Source organism: Ustilago hordei (assembly GCF_900519145.1).
Source record: "Ustilago hordei strain Uho2 genome assembly, contig: UHO2_contig_06, whole genome shotgun sequence".
Taxonomy (NCBI): domain Eukaryota; kingdom Fungi; phylum Basidiomycota; class Ustilaginomycetes; order Ustilaginales; family Ustilaginaceae; genus Ustilago; species Ustilago hordei.
The window spans coordinates 1,069,623-1,093,244 of NW_024545253.1; the positions used below are offsets into that span (position 1 = coordinate 1,069,623).

Genomic DNA, 23,622 nt, shown 5'->3' on the forward strand with positions numbered 1-23,622 from the left:
CTTTCAATCAAGTATGGAGAAAGATTGAAAATGGTCTCATGAACGAAGCCACCAAGATGTCTCACAGACTTGTGCTCATCTCGCAGCTCAATGATACAAAGATGTTTCACTCAGATGCCAGAAAGCTAATTCAAGAGATCTGGTCCATACAGACTGAAAGCAGCCTCCTCAGCAAACCATTTGCTGATGATACATTGTTCTTGGCTCTGCAGAAATGCACGATCCAGCATCCAGTGTATAAGGAGACAGTTGCTACCATCCATCAAATTGATTTCAACACCCTCGCCACCACACTAAGCATCCAGCAGACCGCTGTCGAAAGTGTCCCTGCACAAAAGATCGACCCCCAACAAGCCAGCACTAGAACTGCTGGCAACAACAATCAAAATGAACAGACCAGAGAGACTGAAGCCGAAGCCGACAACAGCCATGTGAGCTCGAGGAATGCAGGCAGACCACTCCTGCCTTGCTAAACCTAAATAGGAAGTGTGGTGCTCCCTCACCCTCCCATTGAAGTGGCAAGACCCCCTGAACACAAAAGAGACAGCTCATTGGATCTTGGACTCGGGGGTGAGTTATCATATGGTGAATGACTATAGCATGCTCATCCATCCAAGAACTTGCCAAAAGTGGATAATTACCACTGGAAGCGAGGTCTTGGAAGCGGCAGCTATAGGAGATGCAAGCATATCAACAGATTATGGGGAAATCTCCCTACAAAATGTATTATATGTGAAGCACCTTAATGTTAACCTTCTGTCAATGAATTCATTAACGGATGAAGGAGCATGAGTGATATTGGACACAACTGGTGGTCAAATTTTTCTAACAAATGGCATGACACTTAAGATTGCAAAGAATTGTGAGTGAGGACTTTTGGAGTTCTGAGGCGACACATGGCAAGAAAGCATGATGGCCACATCAACACCATTGTTTGAAGGCGTTGATGAGGAGTTCGAGCATATTGAGAATGAGCCAAAAGTTTTGAAGCAACAACTATGGCATGAGCATCTCAGACACCCAGGGAGGGATAAAGCTAAGGCGATCATGAGCAAGTTAAAGGATAAGCATACCATGGAATTGGATCCAAACACTGCTCTGACATGTGAGCAGTGTGTACAATCCAAGAGCACAAGCACTTGAATGGGGCAAGGTAGTGGTGAAAGAACTGTAGGGCCCCTGGATCTTATCCATGTTGATCTAATAATAGATTCATCCCATGTGACAGAGTACACATGCATGTTAGTGCTGGTCAACGATCATAGCAAGTATGTGTATGAACAGCCATTGACACAAAAGAGTCATGCATTTATGCAACTCAAAAGGATTGTTTCATTCCTGGAAACACAGACAGATTGGAAGCTAAAAGCAATCCAATCCGATCAAGGAACCAAATGGAGAAGCAATGATGCATTGGAATGGTCGCTAGAAAGGGGCATAGAGTGGCAAACCACCATAGGATACAACAGTAAACAAAATGGATGGGTAGAGAGAATGAACAGGACCCTTGGAGAGAAGACAAGGATGTTGCTAATGCAGAGGAGACTATGGAAGAAGTTCTGGCCATATGCAATCAGAGCTGTGGCATTCAAAATAAACCTCACTCTGAGTGTTGATAATGAATTCCCTTACCAAGCCATGTTTGGCAAGTCACTGGAGCAAGCTTTAAGACTTCTACAAGTGTTTGGTTGTCTGGCATGGGTAAACATACCCAAAGTCAAATGGGACAACAAGAAACTGGACCAGCAAGCCATCACATCCTTTTTCTTGGGATACAGTCTAGAGAGAAAGGGCTGGCTATTCTACAGTCCAGACTATAATCCAAACATGTTCTGGAGCAATTCAGCAAAATTCATGGAATCAAAGTGCTGGTCAGACAGAACAGAGTGGTGACTGGTTGACACAAAGGCATGTCCAGCGATGATGACAGAAGAGAATTTTGAAGATCTAGGATATAACAAAGAAAATATATTTGACAAAACAGATGAAGGGCCACTACAAGAATACATGGATATGGAGACAGATTTGGAAGAAAAGTTAAGCAGAGGAATGGCAGAGGTGCTGGAACAAGGATCAATCACTGAAGCCCAGATTGACAGTAAATCCTTTGGACTCATAGCGATGTGACCAGAATGGAGAAAGAACCTGGACCCAACCATACATGAAGCAATGAATGGAGAAGACAGAAAGCACTGGGAGGAAGCCATGTGAAAGGAGCTGGATGGATTAGAAGCAATGGGCACGTGGGAGATTGCTGACCTCCCAAAGGGTGCAAACACCATCAACATGCATTGGGTACTCAAGATCAAAACCGATGCAAACCTCATGCCAACAAAGTTCAAAGCCCGGCTTGTGGCATGAGGTTTCACCCAATGCGAGGGCATTGACTACACAGAAGTCTTCGCACCAGTAGCACCCATCCAATCCATTTGAGGGGTGATCGCCATTGCAGCAATATGAGACTGGGAAATAGACTCTATTGATGTAAAACAAGCATACCTGAACTCTACTATACACCATGATGTATATCTAAAGCCCCCAGTAGGAATCAAAGTACCACCCAGAAAAGTGTTGAAGGTAGTGAAAGGACTGTACAGTCTGAAGCAATCGGGCTGAGAATGGAACATTGAGTTAGACTCACATCTCTGGATGATTGGTTTTCATTGCATGCCGAGCACACCATGCCTATACTCAAGAGGGACAGGTGACAAGATCACAATCATTACAGCATATGTGGATGACATGCTGATAACATCACCCAGTCATGATGAAGTAGACCACACTAAGCAAGAGATCATGGACAAATGGGAGACACAAGACAACAGAAGAATCAAAGAATTTCTGGGTATCAAGATCACATGTGATAGAAGACAGAGGAAGATATCTCTGGGTCTAATGGCATACATCAAAGAAATGGTGAACAAATGGTTAGGAGGAGCAAACAAGAAATCTTGGGTACCTATGCTGAGCATAGTGAACATTGCCAGAGGTGAGAGATGTGATCCTCAGCAAGCAAAGAAGTATCAAGAGTTGGTTGGCCAACTATTATGGGTCTCCAACACAGCCTGACCAGATATTGCCTTTGCCATTGGTGTATTATCACGATACATGTCGATCCTGATCAACAGTGCATGGAAGGCAGCCATTCATGTGGTAAAGTACCTGAACCAGATGAATGGATATCAGTTACACTTAGGAGGGGAGGCAAACGAGCACTCAGATACACTGGTAACGATGTATACTGATGCAAACTGGGCATCTGACCCCACAAATGGATGAAGGAGCACCTCGGGGTCAATAACATATGTGTATGGATGTCCAGTGAGTTGGAAGTCTCACATTCAAAAATGTGTAGCATTGTCAGCAGTTGAAGCAGAGTTTGTCACCGCTTCCGAAGCAGTGCAAGAAGCATTGTTCTTCTCATATTTGCTCCGGGATTTGGAGATCACAGACATTCAGCCCATACTATACACTGATAGCCAGGGGTGCATGCAGGTGAGTAAAGATCCAGCCAAACATTGGAAGTTAAAGCACATCGACACATGGTATCACTTCATCCGCAATCACATGCAAGAGGGCGATGTGGCAATCAAACATGTTGGGACAGCAAACAATGTTGCAGATGTCTTGACAAAACCTTTACAGGGTCTCAACACCTCATGATTGGTGTCATGGGCCTGGATGCTCAAGAAGCAGGAGGGTCACGGGTTCATATGGAAGGAGCATAGGTATCGAAGATCTAGTCGAGATCAGTAGAGAGCATGGTCGTAGTGCAGTCTCCATGGAGACCATGGATGTCATGGGCCTGGATGCTCAAGAAGCAGGAGGGTCACGGGTTCATATGGAAGGAGCACAGGTATCGAAGATCTAGTCGAGATCAGTAGAGAGCATGGTCGTAGTGCAGTCTCCATGGAGACCATGGACACCTATGGACTCACATGCAAAGGAGGGCCAAGCACAGCCACGAGGAGGACCAAGCTCAAGGAGCAGGCACAGCCACAAAGAGGACCAAGCTCAAGGAGCATGCAGATGGTTACCACTCAGGGGCTTGAGAGACAAGAGCCAAAGGAACTGTCACTGATCAAAGGAGAAGGAGCAGTGTCGAAGGAGTCGACACCAGGTCATGAGGAGGAGGAGCAGTGTCGAAGGAGTCAACACAGCTCAAGAGGCACAGGGGTGCCAAGCAGGAGAGGCCCCTGAGCAGTACTCGATGAAGAAGGTACTCTCTGGAGAGAGAGCAGGAGCAGCATCACTGGCGATGCTGAGAAGAGGTATATAACCATGCTTTCTCATCATCATAGGTTGAGTGGATCCTCATCCACTCTACTCACCATAACTAGTTATCACTTCAGCATAAGTATATATTAGTTTCAGTCAGCATAGCAGCAATCTATCAAGGTTGCTCCTCATCGTAGTGTGTGTGTTGTATCACCACTACCTGACGTCCGAAGGCGCCCATAGCAGGTTAGTGGTCCGGATCAAGATAGAACCAAAGGCAGTAGTCCACTGCGGTCCGGGGATCACTTCAAGCATCAAGTCAACACACTGGACACTCGTGTTGACACCACCAACCTTACCACCAACACCATCAACCTCATTATCATCAACACTCACCAACCTTATCACCAACGTCATCAACCTCATCATCATCAACACTCACACCAGACCTTGGTGTCATCATAACCGAAGCATTGATATTGATCATGCTGAGCTACCCCTGAACGGAGTGTCCACAGAGGTCAGCCGAAACCTACGATAGTATATCCAATGAACGCCACCTGCTGTCACTGCACAACTTGATAGTCACCAATACTGAGACAATAGCTGTCGCACAGTTTGATAGTCACCGAGTATCTCGACAGACCGACCTGGGTTTCAGGCGCGAGACCCCTGACAATTGGCTAGGATGATAGGGCTGGAGATCCTGCTGAAGGGGGGAGTTGAAGATGTGTTGGCAACTCAAGCAAGATGCACATGTCACAGCTGAGACACCAAGGCACAGGAGGCTTACTTAAGCGAGAAGCACAATGAGGCACATGATTGTTGTCATGGCGACAGCTCAGTGGCACTCAGTATCATAGCAACATAGGAGTACAAATGAAGTGACATGTCCCATCTCAGATAGGACTAGAGCAGTGAATGGAGTATATATATGTGTTTGTCATTTAGGTTCACACTATGAAAACTAAGCATTACATAGAACATATGGCTGTTGTAAAGGGAGTCTGATTGTGACCCTGATAACGCCGTGTATTAATTGTTATCTTCAATTAGTTTCGCATTTTCGGCCTCTTTTTGGCTGCACTGTCTGAACTGTCTGCAGCGGGAAAGCATTCCTCTCTCTCTCCCATCCAGCTTTTCTCCGCACTGGGAGATGCCAAGTTCGCATGGATGAAAGACGGCTTTTGGAGGTCCTCGTCTGTTTGTACGACAGTCGCGAGTGTAGACTGAGTTTGCTGTTCCGCGTTCATCGATGGGAAGTCGTTGATTTACCCTTCATGCGTTGTTCCCCGCGCCGGTGGTACGAAGTGTTCAATGCTAATTCAGATACATCCAATGTTCTGCTGTTTTGTGTGCTGAAGGAGATACTGTTCTCCTCATAACGATTTCGAGGCAGTTTGAGTGCTTTACAGTGTTGCTCAGCCGTCCAACCACGACTGAGGCTCGAGAAGTGCAAGTTGTGCCCCGGCATCAGCCAGCCTCTCGGATCTACAAGGAGGCATCAAAGTCCCCACCCCAGTCAGCCGGGAGGGCAAGAAGTTTTGGCTTGTTTCTATGAATGGGAACATTTCCAGCAGCTCTCTTTTCAGGCGAGCAAACATCAACGTTGCGGAATCCGAAAAGCCATCTTGCCTCTTTGAGCCTTGATGGAGTGTCTCGCATCTGACAAACGGGCTGCTCGAAATGCCAATTGCCCTGGGGTTGGCGGGGAAGAAGAAAAAAAAAGAAAAGAAAAAAAAAGAAAAAAAAAAAAAAGGCGTCGAGTTGGGTTTCACGATCTCCGAGGTCGACATTTCGCTATACAAGCTACGGCATGCAACAATCTTTGCTTCGCATGGAAGAGGGTTGACAACTCAGGTCCCGCCGACCAAAGCATGACGATTGAGGAGGGTAAGATGAATTCGAGGTGTGCTTGTGGGAGCGGAGAATTTTTATTTTTATTTTTTTATTTTTTCATGTCGCCTCGAAGCAGAGTAAAGGATGGCTTGAACCATCTTTCTTCTCTGTCAGTGACGCTTTTGACTGTTAGGTGGTTTCGCACTCGAAACTTGCAGTGAGGTAATCCTCCTACGACACTTCATCAAATGCCCCTCTCACGCTCTATTCAATCCTCTGTCTTTGTTAGCTCCGCTGGCTACGCCCACACAGTATTACATCAGATGATGATGATAGCCTCGCCCTTGCAGTAGCAGACTGAGACGCCCGCTCTTTTTTTGTGACAAGAACCCCTCTGTGTAGTGCCGCCGCCTCCTTCTTGGCATCCGGGTCTGTGCAGCTGGAGCTAGCTAAACGTTTGTTGTGTGCTGTCGGCGTTACAACTTGGCAGCTTCTCGCAGCGAAGAAAGTCGAGGTCTACAATTGCCTGGTCGGAGTGACGTTTCGCTTCGTTGCAAGTGGTCGGTTATGCCCTCAAACAAAGTTTTTGGCCGATCTCCTTAGACGTTTGCTGCTATCTCTGGAATGGGTCGGCCGTTCTCCCGCCTTCATCAACGAGTCTTCGCACGACTTGCTCGCTCAGCTGGTAATGCTCTGCGCTGCTGAAGAAGTGCTTTACGCCATTGTTCTGGCTTCCCGTAATCGTCTGATGAACGCTGAGCTGGCCATCCTTGCCATTCTCTCATAAGAAACCTGGCGTTGCTACTTTCGTTACATCATCATCCACCACAACTGTCACCCACTTGATCCATACCGCCCGACTTACGGACTTGATCATCAGAAGCCACAACACACTTCGGTTATTGCTTCTCTACCCCCTCTATCTTCTCTCTTACGTTCCCCACCACAAAGTCCTGACAAAAGCCAGGCACTGTTCAGATCACGGCCGCACCGCAAGGTAGCACCAATATAGCCATCATGTCGACCAACAAAGGTCAAGAGATTTCTCGCACCACTAACCTTAGTAAGTTCTCCGCTTTCTCGAGTCATATATGATTCGGAGGGCGAAAAGCCAACCCGTCCCAAGAAACTGACTAGATCTCCACCTCTCATCTGTCTTTCTGACTTCCATCCTGCTCCAACAGCCAACCCACAGCTCTCTGCTGCTGGAACAGGAGTTTACACAGACGCTCAAAAGGCACAACAAGAAGGACTCCGATCTTCTTCGAGCACTGCTGTAGTCAACGGTAACGGCTACCACCACGCATCTGACGAGCACCAGTACGGCGGTCTCGCAATGGCACCCGTCACAACGGGTGAGGGTAACCATCGCAAGATGGTCACCCAGCCTTCCCTCTTCTCCCTCGGATCTACCCCCGATGGCAACCCTGATCAGCCTGCTCTGCTCGAACGAAGAGAGAGCATCATCATCGAAGAGCAGCTCCCAGGTTTCATGAAAGTCGACGAAAAGGAGCACAAGCACCGTCACCACTACCGTGCTGCTCTCCGACGTCGACTCGAGATCAAGAACAACATCATTGCTTTCGTTTCTGAATTCGTCGGTACCGTTCTTTTCCTCTTCTTCGCCTTCGGTATTGCAACTCAGGCTGCCAACGCTCGATCTTCGACCCAGCACAATGGAGATGCTACTTCGCTCTCGCAAAACGCTCCTCCCGACACAAACGCTCTTCTTTTCTCTTCGCTCGGTTTCGGTTTCTCGCTTGCCGTCAACGCCTGGACTTTCTAACGTGTTTCTGGTGGTCTTTTCAACCCTGCCGTCACTCTTGCTCTTTTCTTGACTGGTACCCTTGGCTGGTTCCAGCTGCTCCACCTCACGATTGCTCAGTTCGCAGGTGGTATCGCCGCTGCCGCTTTGACCACTGGTATCCTCCCTGGTAACATCAACGCACGTACCACCCTCGCCAACGGCACCAACATTGCACAGGGTTTCTGGTTAGAGTTCTTCCTTACTTGCCAGCTCATTCTTGCCATCTTCTTGCTCGCTGCTGAGAAGCACCGTGGTACTTTCTTGGCCCCTGTCGGTATTGGTCTCGCTCTCTTCCTTGCCGAGCTCTTGGGCACCAACTACACTGGCGGTTCGCTTAACCCCGCTCGTACCCTCGGCCCTAATGTGGTCCTTGGTCTCTTTGAATCTTACGACTGGATTTACTTCATCGCCCCCTACGCAGCTGCTGTTGTGACCGCCGGTTTCTACCAGGGCCTCAAGTACTTCCAGTACGAATCCGCCAACATTGGCCAAGATGCCGACGACAGCAAGCAAGTCTTCAAGGATGCTTACGGAAACCTTGTCGGTGTATTGGAGACCATGTCTGCGTCCGAGTTCAGCTTTGTTAAGGCTGCTGCTCAGCCAGCAGAGAACGAGAGCACCCACTCTGTTCATACCGTGGTAAGCAGCTCGAGCAGAGACCAAGGTTTGACTGCGGCGGGAATGGTCAAGAAGGCAAGACATGATCAGGAGAAGGCGGCAGCGGTCAGCCTTGCTCCTAGTGAGGTTAATAACAATGTTGCCTAATTATCCCTCGACTTGAGTACTTTATCCAACTCCTTTGGCACTGTATATGACGAGTGAATGGGAGATGGCGTAGTTTCAAACACTGATTTTGACGGATGACAGCAACCCCCCAAGCTGAAAGTAGAAGCACCACTTCGTTGGGGCCAGAATCAGGCTCCCTACAGACAGATGTGTAACTACTACAAGTCTTGGTTATTACGAGAGAATGGAGGCTACAAAACATGAGTATATATACCTTATCACCGCCGCTGACACTCGCTGTGTTGTTCCAGGTGAGTCGTGTATCCTTTCCCACATAACTCTAGAGCTTCTGTCCAGTGGCACCCTCTTTCATAATCGTTGCCATGTCAACGCACTACTCGGCATACCTCATATCTCGGTGTCAACCCCCGAGAGTAAGCTGTATACGTTTCCACGAACTTCGCACTTATCTCGGTCGCGCCGACATCCTTAATTTCGGTCTTCTGGTCCCGAATACTCGGACCTAACATGTTAGACCCTGGTAATATCGAAGTATCTTCAACTCCCCAACGGGCTGGGATATTGACGAAACAAATCCGCCAACTTCAAAGGGCAGAAGAAGAGCGCCGTGCGGCTTTGCTGGTTCTGGACGGATCTTGTTTCGTCGATAGCCGCAAGCATCCAGTGAACGAGTGTTTTGCCAGTGTCAAAAGTTTTCGAAGTGTTAACAAACGGTTGTTGAATGGCGCAGGTGCACGCTCGACTGCCTCTCCGCGCAGAGGGTTGGTTTTGCTTGGCCGATTGTCGATGTCCGTTCCTTTCTGCGGGATGCAGTTGTCAGCGACAAACAAGCTGCTAAAGATGTCTGTGTCTGCCTGTTTTTGGCTGATCGGTGACAGCTTGCGAGCAGGTTTGTCGAGTGAAACAGGAACTCAATGCGCGATCCCGGTTATAAGCGAGGAGGATGTGATCATCCGTGATGTCAATTCGAGTTACAAACATGCTTGCTCGATATAGTAGCAAAACGGCTCAAATTGATGCGGAAAGTGACAGCTGCGCTCCTCATCAAATCAAACTTCGCTTAATGTTGGCAGTCGTCCAAGCAACAGCACCTCAGATCTCTGGCACTGGCACACAATCGGCATCGGAAAGCAAGATGTGTTCTCAAGTTGATAGGACACTTCTTCAGTCTGGATTACAGTTGTGTTTCTACTCCTCCCACCTGAGTTGCTCCTCCGGCACCACCAGCAACTCTAGCATGCAACCCGTAAACCGCCTCCCTGACACTTCTGAAACTCTTTGTCACATTTCCTTCGATCACAATTCTCCCTTTACTTTGTTTCTGTATCGTCACTGCATCCGGTCCCGTAGTTGACCCAGCTGGAGCGCAAACTAACATTCCCTCTCCTGCGAAATCTGCTGGTAGCCTGAACGGCGAAGAAGAGAGGGCAGATTTGAGAGTTGATAGCTTTAGGTCGCCGATGAAGAGTGTTCCTGGTATGGGGGTGGCGTGGGGAATGGTGGGGGCAAGGAGGGTTGCTTGGATGTTTCGTCCTGTCAAATGCTCCACATTGGGGATTAGGGAGGGGTCTTCGTCGGATGCTGGCTGAGTGTTGGAACGGATGATGCCGGAGGAAGCAAGTTCGACCAGCACTCCTTCCTGCGCTGCCGCCGCCGCAGCCTCTCCACCCTCCTCCCCGCCGGCGGCAGTGGCAGCAGCAATGGCGTTCTCGGTCTCGAGAACTGGCACTCCCGCTTCTGCACCAATCGCACCCTTAACCAATGCCCTAACATGCGCAATTTCAAACTCTTCAAACCGACTCAACTCCAATCCAGCCAGTAACCCCTCCCCTAGTTTAACCGTGTACGAATTGGTCACCTCACCAATCTGAACACTCTCCATCCACCTCGGTACAAATACATCCTTGGTCAGACTTTTAATTGCCGCCAAAACACCCAACATATCCTCTTTTGTACCCTCATCTCCATTCACCATTACCAATCTCCTCGGATGCAACTGCGGGATGAGAGTCTTGAGTGCTCGGCCGTCGTTGAGACCGGCCATTTCGATAAAAGCGATTCTGCACCCGAGTTTCACCTCGATTTGTTCGGTGATGTATTTGGACGGGATAGCAGCAGCGAGCCGGGCTTCTTCTTCCGCAGCTTTTTTCCGTTTCGCTTCGAGGCTGAGAGCGGCGTTTTCGGGCGAAAGTGTATCAGCAGCTGCCGATTCAGCCGCTTCAAGAGCTCGTCGACGAGAAAGCCAACGTGCGACATCGATGACTTCTCCGAACCCGTCCACCATTCGTTTTCGTTCTATGGCGGGGAAGAGTCGGTAACGTACACCCAGGCCGAAGGGTCCTTCTTGGCCTGCTTTGGAACCGAAGAAAGATGTTGCACGTGAGGCGTTGCCTTTGAGATAGATGTCGTAGCTAAGTTGGTTTGTGTCCCCTCCTGCCCCGGATGCACCGTTGGCAACGGTGGTGGTGGGTTCGGCGAAAGCTGCGCCATAGGGTCGTTTGCGCACGAGCGTGCCTGCGCCGGGTTCACCTGCTTCGTTGGCAACATCGTAGATGTTCTCCCCCTCACCTCCTTCGCCATCCGAACCGGAGTCATCGTCGGAAGACTCATCTTCATCAGCTTCCAATCGTCGTCGGGATCGTGCGAGAAGGGCGCGCTGTTGTGTTTGTCGATCACGCTCCGCCTGCTCAGCCTCTAAATGCGCTCTGAGTTCCTCACCTTCTAGCGGGACTCTACTCTTGAGTTCGAACCGAACCCTCGTGTTAGGTGTGACTGCTTCACCAAGCTTCCCCTGTGCCCAAGCAAAACCTTTCCCTTGGTTAGTATTCCAAGCATCCCACAGCTGCCGGCAGAGCGATCCGGGTTCACCGCGCGAGATCAACACTACAACATCGTTCGGATTCTTCGCGAACCTCGCAAGCAACCTCCTACTCGGACCATGCGTCATAGATGGCGGAACAGCAAGCACTACTTTCGCCTGATCTTGCGGTATAGCTTCATCCATAGCTTGCAGCGAAGAGTAAACTTTCACGTACTTGAAATCGAGTGGTGAAGATGCTGCAGCGGATCGATTTCCTCGGTTTGGGGGTTTGGATTTATCTTGGTTGGCTTCGATGGTTTCATTTGCTTTTGTGGCCCATTCGCGAGTCATCCATTCCATGTAAGTTCGGGATCGTTCGATGACTTCTTTCCCCGTTCGGCTGATCAAGCACAGTGGGAATCGTGCGTGTGGGTAGGCATAGGCCCAATGCTGATCTAGCAAAACCATAAGTTCGAGCAACCGTGCTGATGCGTCGATCGGGAATAAAAGCGAGTTGCCAGCTTGGATGGTGGTGTGGACGAGGTCGATGAGTGCTGCATCCCGGTCTTTTCGGCGGGTGTTGGTGACGAGACCGCGTTCAATTTCGGTGATGAGGAGGTCGGGACGGCGAACTGCATCTGATCCAGAGCCGGATCCTGGTGCACCAGGAGCAGCAGCGGAGGAGGAGAGCAGGATTGTCCCATCCAAGTGTCTTTCCCTGTTGTGATTCCAATCGAGCGCTACGACGACGGTACCAGAGGTAGGAGAGCGGATCTTCCAAATAGCACCTCCGAGTGAGTGACCTGCGTTGTAGGCTGTTAACGTCAAACTGGCACATTTACCCTCAAGATGCGTAGGCTGCATGTATCGGACTGTTTTGATCTCCTCGAATGCATCCTCGACTTCGTTTGCGGTGGGTAAGCAGCGGTGTGTGTTGAAAGAAGACGAGCTAGATTCCTTCTCGATATCCACCTCGCTCCTCCACGTTTGGATTGCTTCAAGCACAGTTAGCTTTCCCATGCTCTGGACTGGCATTGTCGCATACACTTGGCACCTCAGTCCCAACTTAGCGTGAGCATAGGCAAAGAGACCCAAATGATCGAGAGAAGAGTGTGAGAGAAGGACGAGATCGATTGTGGGTGCTAGTTGACGCAGCAACGTGTCGAGAGGAGCTGCTTTGAGCTGATCCAGATCGAAAGAAGCTGTTGGGTCAGACGCTTCGCGTTGCTGAGCCATCGAAGAAGACTCTGCCTTGCCATCATGGTTGTCGGATGTTGATGCCGATACTGAGTTGGAAAAGACAAAGTCTTCGGGTGACCCGCAGTCGATGAGAACACGAACATCGTCCATCTGAAGTAAGTAGGCGAGTGCACGGGGATGCTCTTGTTCAGATGCATCGGATTCGTGTTTGGTGCGTACGCTCGTCTCGGAGCCTACCGCAGCATAGGGCACCGAAAGAGGTACGAATGTGATCATCTTCGGCCTTGTGTAGGTCTGTCACACGGTAGATATGTGAGCAAAGATGGTTGAGGTTGATCAAGGGACAGAGCAAGGTGAAGGAGACAGGGTTAGATAGCGTTGCTAGGTGTCTGTCCATTGCAACCTTGGAAATTCGGTTCCGAATTCTGCGAGGAACAGGCTGAGACCCTTTTGCGACACAGCCGCATGTTAGTTGGCAATCGGGCTAACATCCACAAACGCGGCTTTGACAGGCGCGTGGGATGCCCAAGTCACAGTCAACGGCGCTCGGACCCGCATTTTGGAGAGAAACACGATCAAACACACACTTCTTCTCCTTGACCCTTCCCCTTCCCTCCTTCTACCACCTCGCAACCCCACCACAACTCGCTGGACTCAGCATTTCGGCACTCGCAGCTCAGCGCATAGACTCGCAGCCTCATTAGCCCTTCTTCTTCCGAAAGTGCTTGCTGGTGTAGCAATTACAACCTATTAATCGATCGCTGAGCATGTCAACACACTACGTCAGCCAGATTGCACCGAACTACGTTCACTCCAGCATGCAGTCCAACAGTCCAGATGATTCTTTCACTTTTACGGTGGGCAAGCTCGATGCTGGTATGGCGATCTTGATTGGTGAGAAGGCCTCGCTTATCGAGTTCCCTTCTTTGCTGCTTCCGCCGGGCGTCTCTTCCGGTAGCGTCGTCAACATCCGTGTTATGCGCAATGATCAGCAAGAGCGTCGCCAAAAGGCTGACTTCGATCAGTTGCAAGAAGACATCCTTCACACATTCGGCCAACAGTCGCCAAAACCACCTGCGCTGCGTCTACGCAACGTCACTCAAACTTCGGTCACACTCGAATGGGATCGTTTGACCCTCGCTACAGCAACCCTGCTCTCCCTCGACATTTACCGAAACGGGCAGCGTCTAGCTCCCATCCCCAACCCACTCCACAATACATCCACCAAACTATCCGGCCTCGACGTCAACGCAGAATACACCTTTCATCTCGTTATGAAGACCACCGCCGGCACTTTCTCTTCCCCCATTATAAAAACTCGAACCCACACCATCAACGACACTTCCGGTATCAGTGTCTGCTTTGGTCACGTACACGATCCTGAAATGCTCGAAGCTGCCAAAACCGCTCTCTCCAACATGAAAGCGAGATGGAGCGATAGGATTCAGATCGACACAACACATTACATCTGCACGGATCCCAGGAATCCCGGCGATGTCCATGCACAACAGGGATCGCAGGGTAATGGGTATAGTAAGGCGATGCAGTTGAGTATTCCAGCGGTGCTGCCGCATTGGATCTTGGCTTGTCATGATCAGAAGAAGATGGTAGGCATTTCGGCGTTTTACTTGGATCAAGATCCGCCTAATGCTAGTACGATTAGAGGTAGTATTGATAGGGTTTTGGGGAAGATGGGTGGGTCGAATGGTGCGGCGGCGGGGTCAGCGGCGGGGTCAGTGGCAGGAGTTGCGGCAGGAGAAGCAGCGGCAGCGACTACAACGGCTTCGTCAGCAAATATCACTCCTCCGCCACCATTGGAGAAGGATACTCAACCTCCAGCAGTGGCGGTGCCAGCTAGCGAGACAACAGCCGAAGCAGACAAGGAAGCAACTAGCGCCGCTACTGAGCAAGCACAACCTCAGGAGCCTGCACCACAACCTCAATCCGAGGCATCAGGCTCAGCCCTCGGCCTAAACCTACACAATGACGACGAACACGCACCATCATCTGAAGCGCAAACTCAACCGCCACCGCCCATCATCACCACCTCTGCACCATCTGAGGATGGAGATGCCGAACCCGAAGCTCAAACCGTCGCCGCAGCTGAGACCGAGGAGACAGCAGCAGCTCCAGTCCGAGCTCCACCACAGGTTGTGATCATTCCATCTGACTCGCAAGAGGACATTCTTGGAGGAGCTACTGCATCGAAAAGTGCGGATGTAGAGGCAGAGCAGCAGCAACGAGAAGCTCTAGGAGGGGAAGATGATGAGGACGGAGATGGAGAGATGGACGATGTTAGTTTGGGCGGTGGGGTGAATGCTGATGACGATAACTGAATGTGGACAATTTGTTCAAATCGCTGTTTTGCCATCTACAATCTGCACAGACCAGACCGCACAGAGCATATGACTGCACACATGTCCGACACATGATGAGCAGAATAAATTGCAAAGATAAAGTTAGAAGAACAAAGTCCGTACAGACACAAGCTGGTGAGAGAGGGTATTGCTAAACCATGAGCAGGAGGGCCTACACTCACTCCCACAACCCGCCATCGCCCATTGCCCCTGTTTTGACACCACCCTTCTCCCTCTTACCCTTAAACTTGCCACCTTTGGCACCAGACTTGTAATAATCTCTCATCTCCTGCTTCGTATATTGTGCATCAGCCTCTTGTTTCCACTGTTCCATTCTAGCCTCGTGCGTTGTCATTATACCTGCATCTTGCAATCTCTGTGTTCTTGATGGCGTAGCAGTGCCTGATCCAGGCAGTGATTCGGCACGTGCAGCGTCTTTTGCTTCGATTCTCTTTTGCTTGCCGAACTGTGTTTTCCAGTCGGTCTTGCTTTCGCGACGGGTCCATTTGGCTCCTCCGCTACCCCAAGCTGGGATGGAGGGGAGGGCGGAATCGAGAGAGGTGGAGGAAAAGTTGTGTTGGTAGTGACGGTACCAGCAGTAATTGAGGGTTGCCGAGCGACGCCAGCGTCTGCAAACTCCTGAACAGGCAAGAAGGGATTCGACGGGGGGTTGGAGGAAGATGTGCTGTGCGATTTCGCTGGTAAGCGAGCGCAGAGGGTCGGTCTTGCTGCGTTGCGAGGAGGAAGGTTTTTTGCCGCTGCTTGAGGTGGTGCTGCGGAGCTTGCTACTGCTACCACCGCCAGCTGCTGAGGCTTGTCTAGCGGAATTTGATGCGTCGACATCGCTTTCAAAGTCAGTCGTGTCTGTTTCGACCGCGAGACGGGACGATGAATGGGCACGTGTGGGTGAGGCGGGTGGGCTTCGCTCGAGGGGTGTAGCGGAAGCAGTAGCTGGAGTGGATTGCACGTTGACAAGCTCCTCATCCGTGTCGACTTGCTCCCAGTCGTTGAGGCCCTGTTTGGCTTCAGCGCCACTGTCGGTGAAGGCTTCGTTGCTGGACGTGCCTAACGTCGCGTTCGCTAGCCTTGAGCTAAGCACATTCTGTAGTAGGTTCGACATCAATAAAGGTTGCACTTTGGTGCCAGAATGAGTCGCGATCGTCAGGGGGGGGACCTGCTTTTTAAGCGTTGTTAAGAACGGTGTAGCAACTGCGGTAAGAGGTTGTGGAGGTGGTGATGGTGGTTGTTGAAGAAGAGGATGAGGGGGGAGTGATGCCAACATCAAAGCAAGTGTGAGCGTCAAATGACCTGACTCAGCTGTAGGGTCTCGAGTCGAACAGCCTTGGGTTCCGTCGAAGAGCGGAGAAGCGGTCAAAGTGCCACACGGCTCGAGCGCAGTCTCGACCTTGATTTGGTCACAGTCAGACGCCACTACTAAGAAAACGCAGCTCAGCCTCCACATCAACGTCTGTGCGACAACGTCTGTGCGTCAACGTCAGTATGCATAGCCTCGTCAACTCGACTTGACTTTCGACAACACTGTCGCTCGATAACAGCATCCGGTTGCCCGCACGATCACCGACACGATCACACCTCGCTCGAGAACGGTTCAAGATGTAACCGGATGACGTGCCATTGTGACGCGAACAGTCACGCACATGACCCCCGAGAAAACCTAGACTCTGATAGAATCAAAGATCGTGATTAAGATGGCTTTAGTAGAGCTACATAAGCTCAATGGCGACACCTCTTGGCTGATCCGACTTCCAAGAGATCCAACACAAGATGCTAAGGACTCCACGTTCTACAATCTCGTTCTCGACCCATGGCTGCATCCAACACCGCAGGTAGATGGTTCGCCGATCTTCTCCCGCCAAACTCGAATAGAGCCAGCTTCGTCCAAGTCACTGGCTGAGCTTGACCACTGGCTGTCCTCTCAGTCGACAAGAGAGCGCATAGATGCAGTGCTTTTTAGTCATCCCTTCAGCGACCATCTTCATGAGGATTCAATCAGTGATGCCGATTCACTGGGCGTACTTCAACGAGCCACCATATTCACGACCGGAGATTCCCTCTCTGCCTTTCGATCGCTCAAGATTGCAAAGTCGCTCTACAGGTCCAAGATCATCGACATTTCCTCTGCTATGGTAAAGCGGGATGCGGATCAACACAGCTACACGCCGTCAGGGATATCGGTCGAGCATCTGCCAGCAAAAGATTGGGCCATGTCTCCGGCCTGGAGCAAGCTTCATGGTGGGATCCTCATCTCTTGCAGCAACGGCGCGAATACAACGCAAATCCTTTACTCGCCGCATGGCATGACGCCAAAATCGCTTCCAGCTAGCCTCCTGCCGAAGGACGCTGCTGCAGGGAAACAGGAGCAAAAGAGGGTCCTGATACACAGCTTCGACCGCCAGACACTGCCACTCATCGGTACAGTCGCATGCGGCTTCCCTAACATTATAGACTTGATACCCACGTTTAAGCCAGATATTGTGCTGGCTACACACGACGAGCATAAGCAAGGGGAAGGTATTGTTGGACGTTTGCTTTCTCGAGAGGCTTTTGCTCTGCAAGAGGCTAAAAGGCTCGTCGAGGAACGTCATCCTGACTCGGGTGCCGTGCTCAAGCAGTTGCAGCCCGGTGAACACCTCTCCATTTCCTGAGTCATTCTCACGCCTATCACATGCCTATCATTATACTAGACATGTTGCTCTTTAATATACCACATTCTCAGATCAACTCGACCGCGATTCAGCCAAGGGCTGAATGATATAGTAAAGCATTGTTCAAATGACCGGTTACATTGCAATCATCACAGATGTGAAACAGGCTTCTATGCACGACGGAAAGTCCTACCACTTGCAGTCTTCCTTTCCTTCTCCGCAAGTTCAGGCTTGGCACGGTTGAGAACCTTGAGGAACTCTGCGACTCGGTGACGCATACGACTGTGCATATAAGCTTTCGAGCACTTGATGTGGTAGTGCAAGTAGTCGCGGAAGAGTTGAATGCGTGAAATGGTGCCTGCGGATACTTCGGCGCTGGCAAAGTGTCTTGGGAACAACACTGTCGACGTCAACACAATCGAAAGCCAGAAATGAGATGTGTGAGCGACAAGAGGATGAAAGGGGATGATATGGAGTGCAGAGAGGGCTGCTTACCGAAAGTAACGTATCCGACATCATCACCCTTGTTGAGACCCTTGACATTCCTTACTTCGAGTGGAGGTTCTCGATTCGAGTACAACACCTGAGGAGCGTTTTGGATCGATGGTTGACGTCTAGCATCCACGAATTCTTGCAAAAATACCTTACCCAAGACCTTGTCAGTCTCCTCCTTGAACGTGGTCGTGAAGACAACAGTAACTCTGTCGACCGAAGGAATGACGTAGATCGCCTCGTCGTCTCGGTAGTTGATGGGGATGATCTCTCCTGCACCTTGAGCGCTGCCTGTTCCGTTCTGGGCCGCCTCTTCGAGCTGCTTTTGGAGCGCAAATGCACGTTCGAAAGGCGCGGCCATAGCATTACGCTTGAGCAAAGAGACGCTGTTGATGAGAGCATCACGTTCCGGACCGGCAGCAGGGACTTTTGCGTAATCGAATTCCAGAGTGACACTGTATTCTGGCTCGACCGAGTCTCGAATCCATGAACCGTATTCGCGTTTGAGGACATCCAAAGCACCGGCTTGCACAAGTTCGGACCAGCATCGAATGTCCATTGAGAGTGTGATGGGCCCTGCTTTGGACGGTGATTCGAGGTGGTATGCTACTCCGTCAAAGTCTGTGAATGTTTGGTCGACCGAGGATGGCTTCTCAAACTTTTCGCGTAGGACATCGCGGATGATGATGTTTTCTGTACCTAGCATGATCATCTTGGCTGGATCTTTCGGGAGGAAGACTTTGGGAGCGAGTTGTTTGGTGAGTGGGTGTTGGAGTCGATGAATAGCTTCGTCTACTCGATTGGAAGCGTCCGAGACTGGTTGCTGATTCGCGGGGTGGAGGTATTCGAATGAGTGCGTCTGTGCGTTTGGCGGTCAGCGATGAAATAAATGCTGCCGTCGGATCGATGTGAGCAGTGTGTTCGTGACTGTATGAGAATGATAGACGAGCCGAGTCGGGAAGGATGGACGGTTTAGAAGAAGGGTCCGGAGAGGCGATGCGTAGATTGATGCACTGAGCGTATCTGAGAGCGAGTGTGGAGTTGGCGGATGGACACAGCACAGCGCTGACGGCCATGATTGACCGATTTCGATCTCAACTCACACAGCCATTGGTCTGTGCGTCTTCCTCTCTCCAAACCGCAAAATTACATTTCTCGCCCGGGTTAGACGCGACTCTACCTCCACCGCTCAATCAAAGACCATCACCTCTCAACAAGCATGGGCTATAACACAAGACAGCTCATTGGCCATGCACATAGACGCCCCAGGATCGATGTCGAGAGGCTGATCGTAGTAGCATTCTGCAGAAGGAAGCGTTTTCGATTATACCTTGCGATCCCATATGATGCTATGTTACTACTGTGAACGCACTCTTAGAAGATGGTAGACATGCGACTCGTGTGTGTCATTTTGAGAACGATAGGCTCGAGAGTTAGCCTAGGCAGCGTGCTCCTGATGAAACTCTCTGAGACTTGTTCGCAGGTGGGTTTGCGGACGCTAATCAAAGTCGACGTCGTCATCACCTTCGTCCAAGTCCTCGATGTCACCATCCAGATCAACTGCATCCTCCTCTTCCTGAAACGCAGCCTGCCTCTCAGCTTGACTTCGTGCCGCTTCTGCTACTGCCGCTGCTCTATTCGCTTCCGCCTCTGCATCTCTCGCTCTTCTTTCCGCTTCTGCCACCTGTCTCTGTTGAAGTTCCGCTTGCGTGTGCCCAGTGTGACCGCCTATAAACGGTCCAGCGCCACCTTCATTGTCACCCAGCACAGAGCCGCCTTCTTCTGCTACCAGTACAGCCCCTTCTGGGTCTATCGACACTCCAGCATCGACAGCAGACAGTGCCGCTCTCCTCCCGTCATCCTCCTCATTCGAGAGCTCCTCTTCGCGCATCGTCCGCCGCCTGCCGATTTGAACGATGTACCGTTCGCCGAATCGGACCATTTGGTATTTGCCCACTTCGATCGATTCTTCCAAGTCGCTGAGCTGATCAGCGTCGGCTGAACTGCCGATAGGAGGGTAGCCCTTGAGTGCTCGAAGGAGTCGTGCCTGCTCTGCGCTCTTGGTTCGCATGGGAAGGTGGTCGCCTCGTGTGGATTGACGTACAAGCCTACGTTGCACAGCGGCTTGCCGTGCTGGTGCGAGCTGCGCGCTGTGTCCTGTTTGAGTATTTGCAGGGCCATGGTGGGCTGGTTCGGGAGAGGGTGAGCGAGACCATGCTCGTTTAGATGGATGTGATGCGTGGTCCCAGAGCGTACTGATGGGTGGTAGATATGACATGATTGAAGCAAGGGCAGCCCTTGCCTACCGCTATGGTGTTCTTGAGTTCCTCCGCTTCCGAGAAGAGGGCATGGCTTCTTCGGATCGATGCTTCAGACGAAGGAGTCCTAGGAAATGACAATGAAGTTCAGAGAAAGCGAGCCGAAGATCCTGGCTTCTCAATTCAGGGTCCAATACGTGCAACGCGTTGAGAAAGCGCGAAGCCATCCTAACTGCGATCGGGAGGCCGCCTTTGTCAAATCGGTGATCGACCCCAAACCGTCGGCACTTTGCTCCTCTGCACTAGCAAGCATGAACTGAGGAGCTGTTCACTTTGGGGTCGATTCATACAATACCTACATTCTGTTTCCGTGATCAGTTTCTGGCGAGATGGGGAGCTGTCTCCGAATCCCGCCAAGTAACGTTCTTTGAGGGAATGCGTGAGTATCATAATATGAGAACTTCGAAAAGCAGTTCGAAAAAGATGGTCGTGAAATTGCTCATACATTGGACACTGCTTCTGGCACCTTATCAAGCAAAAGTTAATCATACACTGTCAGACGAGGTTGCATGTAGGATTATGCAGACCTGAGGATACGGCCAGATCTCTGGACCTTTCAGTGACACGCCTGCGGTACACGGGAGCGGCGTTTCGGGAGCATGGTGACGCCTGTTTCTCACGCTACCCACACCACTGAGCAGATATTGGCAAAGGTATGTTGCCTTCAGTGTCGTCTGTGAAGGAGTGGGTCCGTTGAAAGCCAAGCACGAGCACGTGATGCGCAATTGAGACCACCACGCCCATCTCACGGTAGTACAGAACGATGGATAGTCAGGGTGGGAGACGAGGCCATGAAGGTGGTTAACGTGTCACGCAAGGTACAAGCGTAGACCAACAGTTTGAGGTTTATCCTGGTGTTGGTCTCGCTTGCAAGCTGGAGAGATGGTCATTGTGATGCGATTCTCTTTTGCGGACGTCAGTCGAGGGTGGCAAAACATGGCCGGTTGCAAAGTTTGAGTGCCAGTCTCCAACTCCGATGGTGATGGAAGAAGGGGCGGGCTGACAGTGCAGTCATTCTAAGCGAGGTAACGGTCAAAGAGGGGTCATGTGCGATCGGCAAAGGAAAGCTCATTCCAGTTAGGCATGTCAAGCGATAAACTGGACGACAGCCTCCATGAAGCCTACCGGATGCTGATAGTGGCGACAAGCTCATCGAGTAATTAGAGTCAGGGGGCAAAAGGGTGGCATACATCGAACTACGCAGGCGAACAAGCAAATCAAAGCTGATATCGAGCATGGCAAGAGAGGCAGACGAAGCAAGGGAGCGACAAGAGCTCGAGTCCAACAATGCCCAAAAAGAGTTGCGTGCTAGAGTTTTTGCTGCGATTGTGGTGTTCTAAGTACAAGTTCGAGTCCGGAGATCTCCAAGTCTTTCGCCACTTGCGCGTGAGCGAGACCATTGCAAAAATTTTCATTGGCCAGAATTCCTACTTTGTTATGTCTCCCTCAACTGCCTCCCTCAGCAGCAAGGCAGGAGACTGCTGAGCCACTGTGACCTGCTGAGGCATTAATCCTAGCCCCCATTGCACATGCTGTAATACATCTTTCCCCACTAGTTTGGTAAAGAGGTCTGCCAAGTTGTCTGTGGTGTTGATATACTTGATCTTGACTTTTCCATCTTGTACATTGTCTCTGATGAAGTGGTACTTGGTGTCAATGTGCTTTAACTTCCAATGTTGCACAGGGTCCTTGCTAACCTGAATGGTACCAGTGTTGTCTGAGAAGATTGTGCAGGTACCAACATCAATTCCAATGGCCTTGAAGAGGTGTTGGAAAAACAGAACCTCCTGTGTGGCTTCTGTCATGGCCACAAATTCTGCTTCCACTGCTGATAAGGCAGTGCACTGCTGTAGTGCTGACTTCCATGCTACCAGATTTCCATGCACGAATACTGCTGAACCGGATGAGCTCTTTGTCAGGGGTCGCGTGCCTGAGACCTGGGTCTGGCTGGTAGTGATTAGTGATCTCGTCGAAACATTCGGCAACTATCGAGTTGTGCGACAGCTATCAAATTGTGCGATGACAGCTCGGTGGTGTAGATATGGGTGTTTGTTCGTTACTGCAGGTCTCGACTAACCGCTGTGGACACTCCGTTCAGAGGTGGCTCGGCATGATCAGTATCAATACAAAGGTGATGGTGAAGGTGGTGGTGGTGGTGATAAAGCTGGTGGCATTGGTGGTAATTCGGTGGTGTCAACACGAGTGTCCAGTGTGCTGACTAATGCTTGAAGTGATCCCCAGACCACAGTGGACTACTGCCTTTGGTTCTATCTATATCCAGACCACTGACCTGCTATGGGCTGCCTTTGGACATCAGGTAGTGGTGATACAACACACACACTACAATGAGAGGCAACCTTGATAGATTGCTGCTATGCTGACTGGAACTAATGTATACTTATGCTGAAGTGATAACTAGTTATAGGGTGAGTAGAGTGGATGAGGATCCACTCAACCTTTGATGATGAGAAAGTATGGTTATATACCTCTTCACAGCATTGCCAGTGATGCTGCCCCTGCTCTCTCTCCAGAGAGTACCTTCTTCATCGAGTACTGTACAGGGGGCCCCTCTAGCACCACTCCTGTCCTCCTTGAGCTATCCTGCTTGCTTGGCACCCCTGTGCCTCTTGAGCTGTTTCAACTCCTTCAACTCCTTCAACACTGCTCCTCCTCCTTGCTATCCTGCTTGCTTGGCACCCCTGTGCCTCCTGAGCTGTGGTGACTCCTTTGACACCGCTCCTCCTCCTCAGGACCTGCTTGCCAGTTTCCTATACACTGCTCCTTCTCCTTTGACTGGTGATGGTTCCTTTGACTCTTGTCTCTCGAGCCCCTGAGTGGTAACCATCTGTATGCTTCCTTGAGCTCGGTCCTCCTTGTGGCAGTGCTTGGACCTCCTTGCATATGGGCCCAGTCCTCCATGTCCATGGTCTCCATGGAGGCTGCACTCCGACCATGCCTACTACTGGTACCAGCTAGGCCTCTGGCATCTGCTTGACCACCCCTAGACCTGCTATGGTCATCTTCTTCTGTGATCTGACCCCTGGTACCTGTGCTCCTTCCATATGAACCAACAGCCTTCATGCTACCTGTGCATTCATGCCCATGACACTCTTATGCTGCGCTGTAGCATCACTTGCCCAGTTTGCATCGCTATGCGCCATCAGGAAATCCTGTTGTT

General features: G+C 50.7%; 7 protein-coding genes across 7 annotated transcripts; 3 read left to right on the forward strand and 4 right to left on the reverse strand.

The window, feature by feature from the left end:
• Nucleotides 1-7,074: 7,074 nt before the first annotated feature.
• UHO2_03790 (uncharacterized protein) lies at nt 7,075-8,629 on the forward strand (the record flags this gene model as incomplete). The annotated part of the gene is made up of 3 exons (XM_041554396.1): nt 7,075-7,120; nt 7,242-7,822; nt 7,919-8,629. The coding sequence occupies 3 exons, from the start codon at nt 7,075-7,077 to the stop codon at nt 8,627-8,629; spliced, it is 1,338 nt and encodes a 445-aa protein (XP_041410330.1).
• Nucleotides 8,630-9,785: 1,156 nt separating this feature from the next.
• UHO2_03791 (uncharacterized protein) lies at nt 9,786-12,887 on the reverse strand (the record flags this gene model as incomplete). The annotated part of the gene is made up of 1 exon (XM_041554397.1): nt 9,786-12,887. One exon carries the CDS (start codon nt 12,885-12,887, stop codon nt 9,786-9,788), a length of 3,102 nt encoding a protein of 1,033 aa, XP_041410331.1.
• A 491-nt stretch (nt 12,888-13,378) lies between these two features.
• UHO2_03792 (uncharacterized protein) lies at nt 13,379-14,947 on the forward strand (the record flags this gene model as incomplete). Its single annotated transcript, XM_041554398.1, has 1 exon — nt 13,379-14,947. The coding sequence occupies one exon, from the start codon at nt 13,379-13,381 to the stop codon at nt 14,945-14,947; it is 1,569 nt and encodes a 522-aa protein (XP_041410332.1).
• Nucleotides 14,948-15,146: 199 nt separating this feature from the next.
• Nucleotides 15,147-16,088, reverse strand: UHO2_03793 (uncharacterized protein; the record flags this gene model as incomplete). The annotated part of the gene is made up of 1 exon (XM_041554399.1): nt 15,147-16,088. One exon carries the CDS (start codon nt 16,086-16,088, stop codon nt 15,147-15,149), a length of 942 nt encoding a protein of 313 aa, XP_041410333.1.
• A 589-nt stretch (nt 16,089-16,677) lies between these two features.
• UHO2_03794 (uncharacterized protein) lies at nt 16,678-17,634 on the forward strand (the record flags this gene model as incomplete). Its single annotated transcript, XM_041554400.1, has 1 exon — nt 16,678-17,634. The coding sequence occupies one exon, from the start codon at nt 16,678-16,680 to the stop codon at nt 17,632-17,634; it is 957 nt and encodes a 318-aa protein (XP_041410334.1).
• Nucleotides 17,635-17,804: 170 nt separating this feature from the next.
• On the reverse strand, nt 17,805-18,838 carry UHO2_03795 (putative ARC35 - subunit of the Arp2/3 complex; the record flags this gene model as incomplete). Its single annotated transcript, XM_041554401.1, has 2 exons — nt 17,805-18,034; nt 18,130-18,838. 2 exons carry the CDS (start codon nt 18,836-18,838, stop codon nt 17,805-17,807), a joined length of 939 nt encoding a protein of 312 aa, XP_041410335.1.
• A 786-nt stretch (nt 18,839-19,624) lies between these two features.
• Nucleotides 19,625-20,404, reverse strand: UHO2_03796 (uncharacterized protein; the record flags this gene model as incomplete). The annotated part of the gene is made up of 1 exon (XM_041554402.1): nt 19,625-20,404. One exon carries the CDS (start codon nt 20,402-20,404, stop codon nt 19,625-19,627), a length of 780 nt encoding a protein of 259 aa, XP_041410336.1.
• Nucleotides 20,405-23,622: the final 3,218 nt, after the last annotated feature.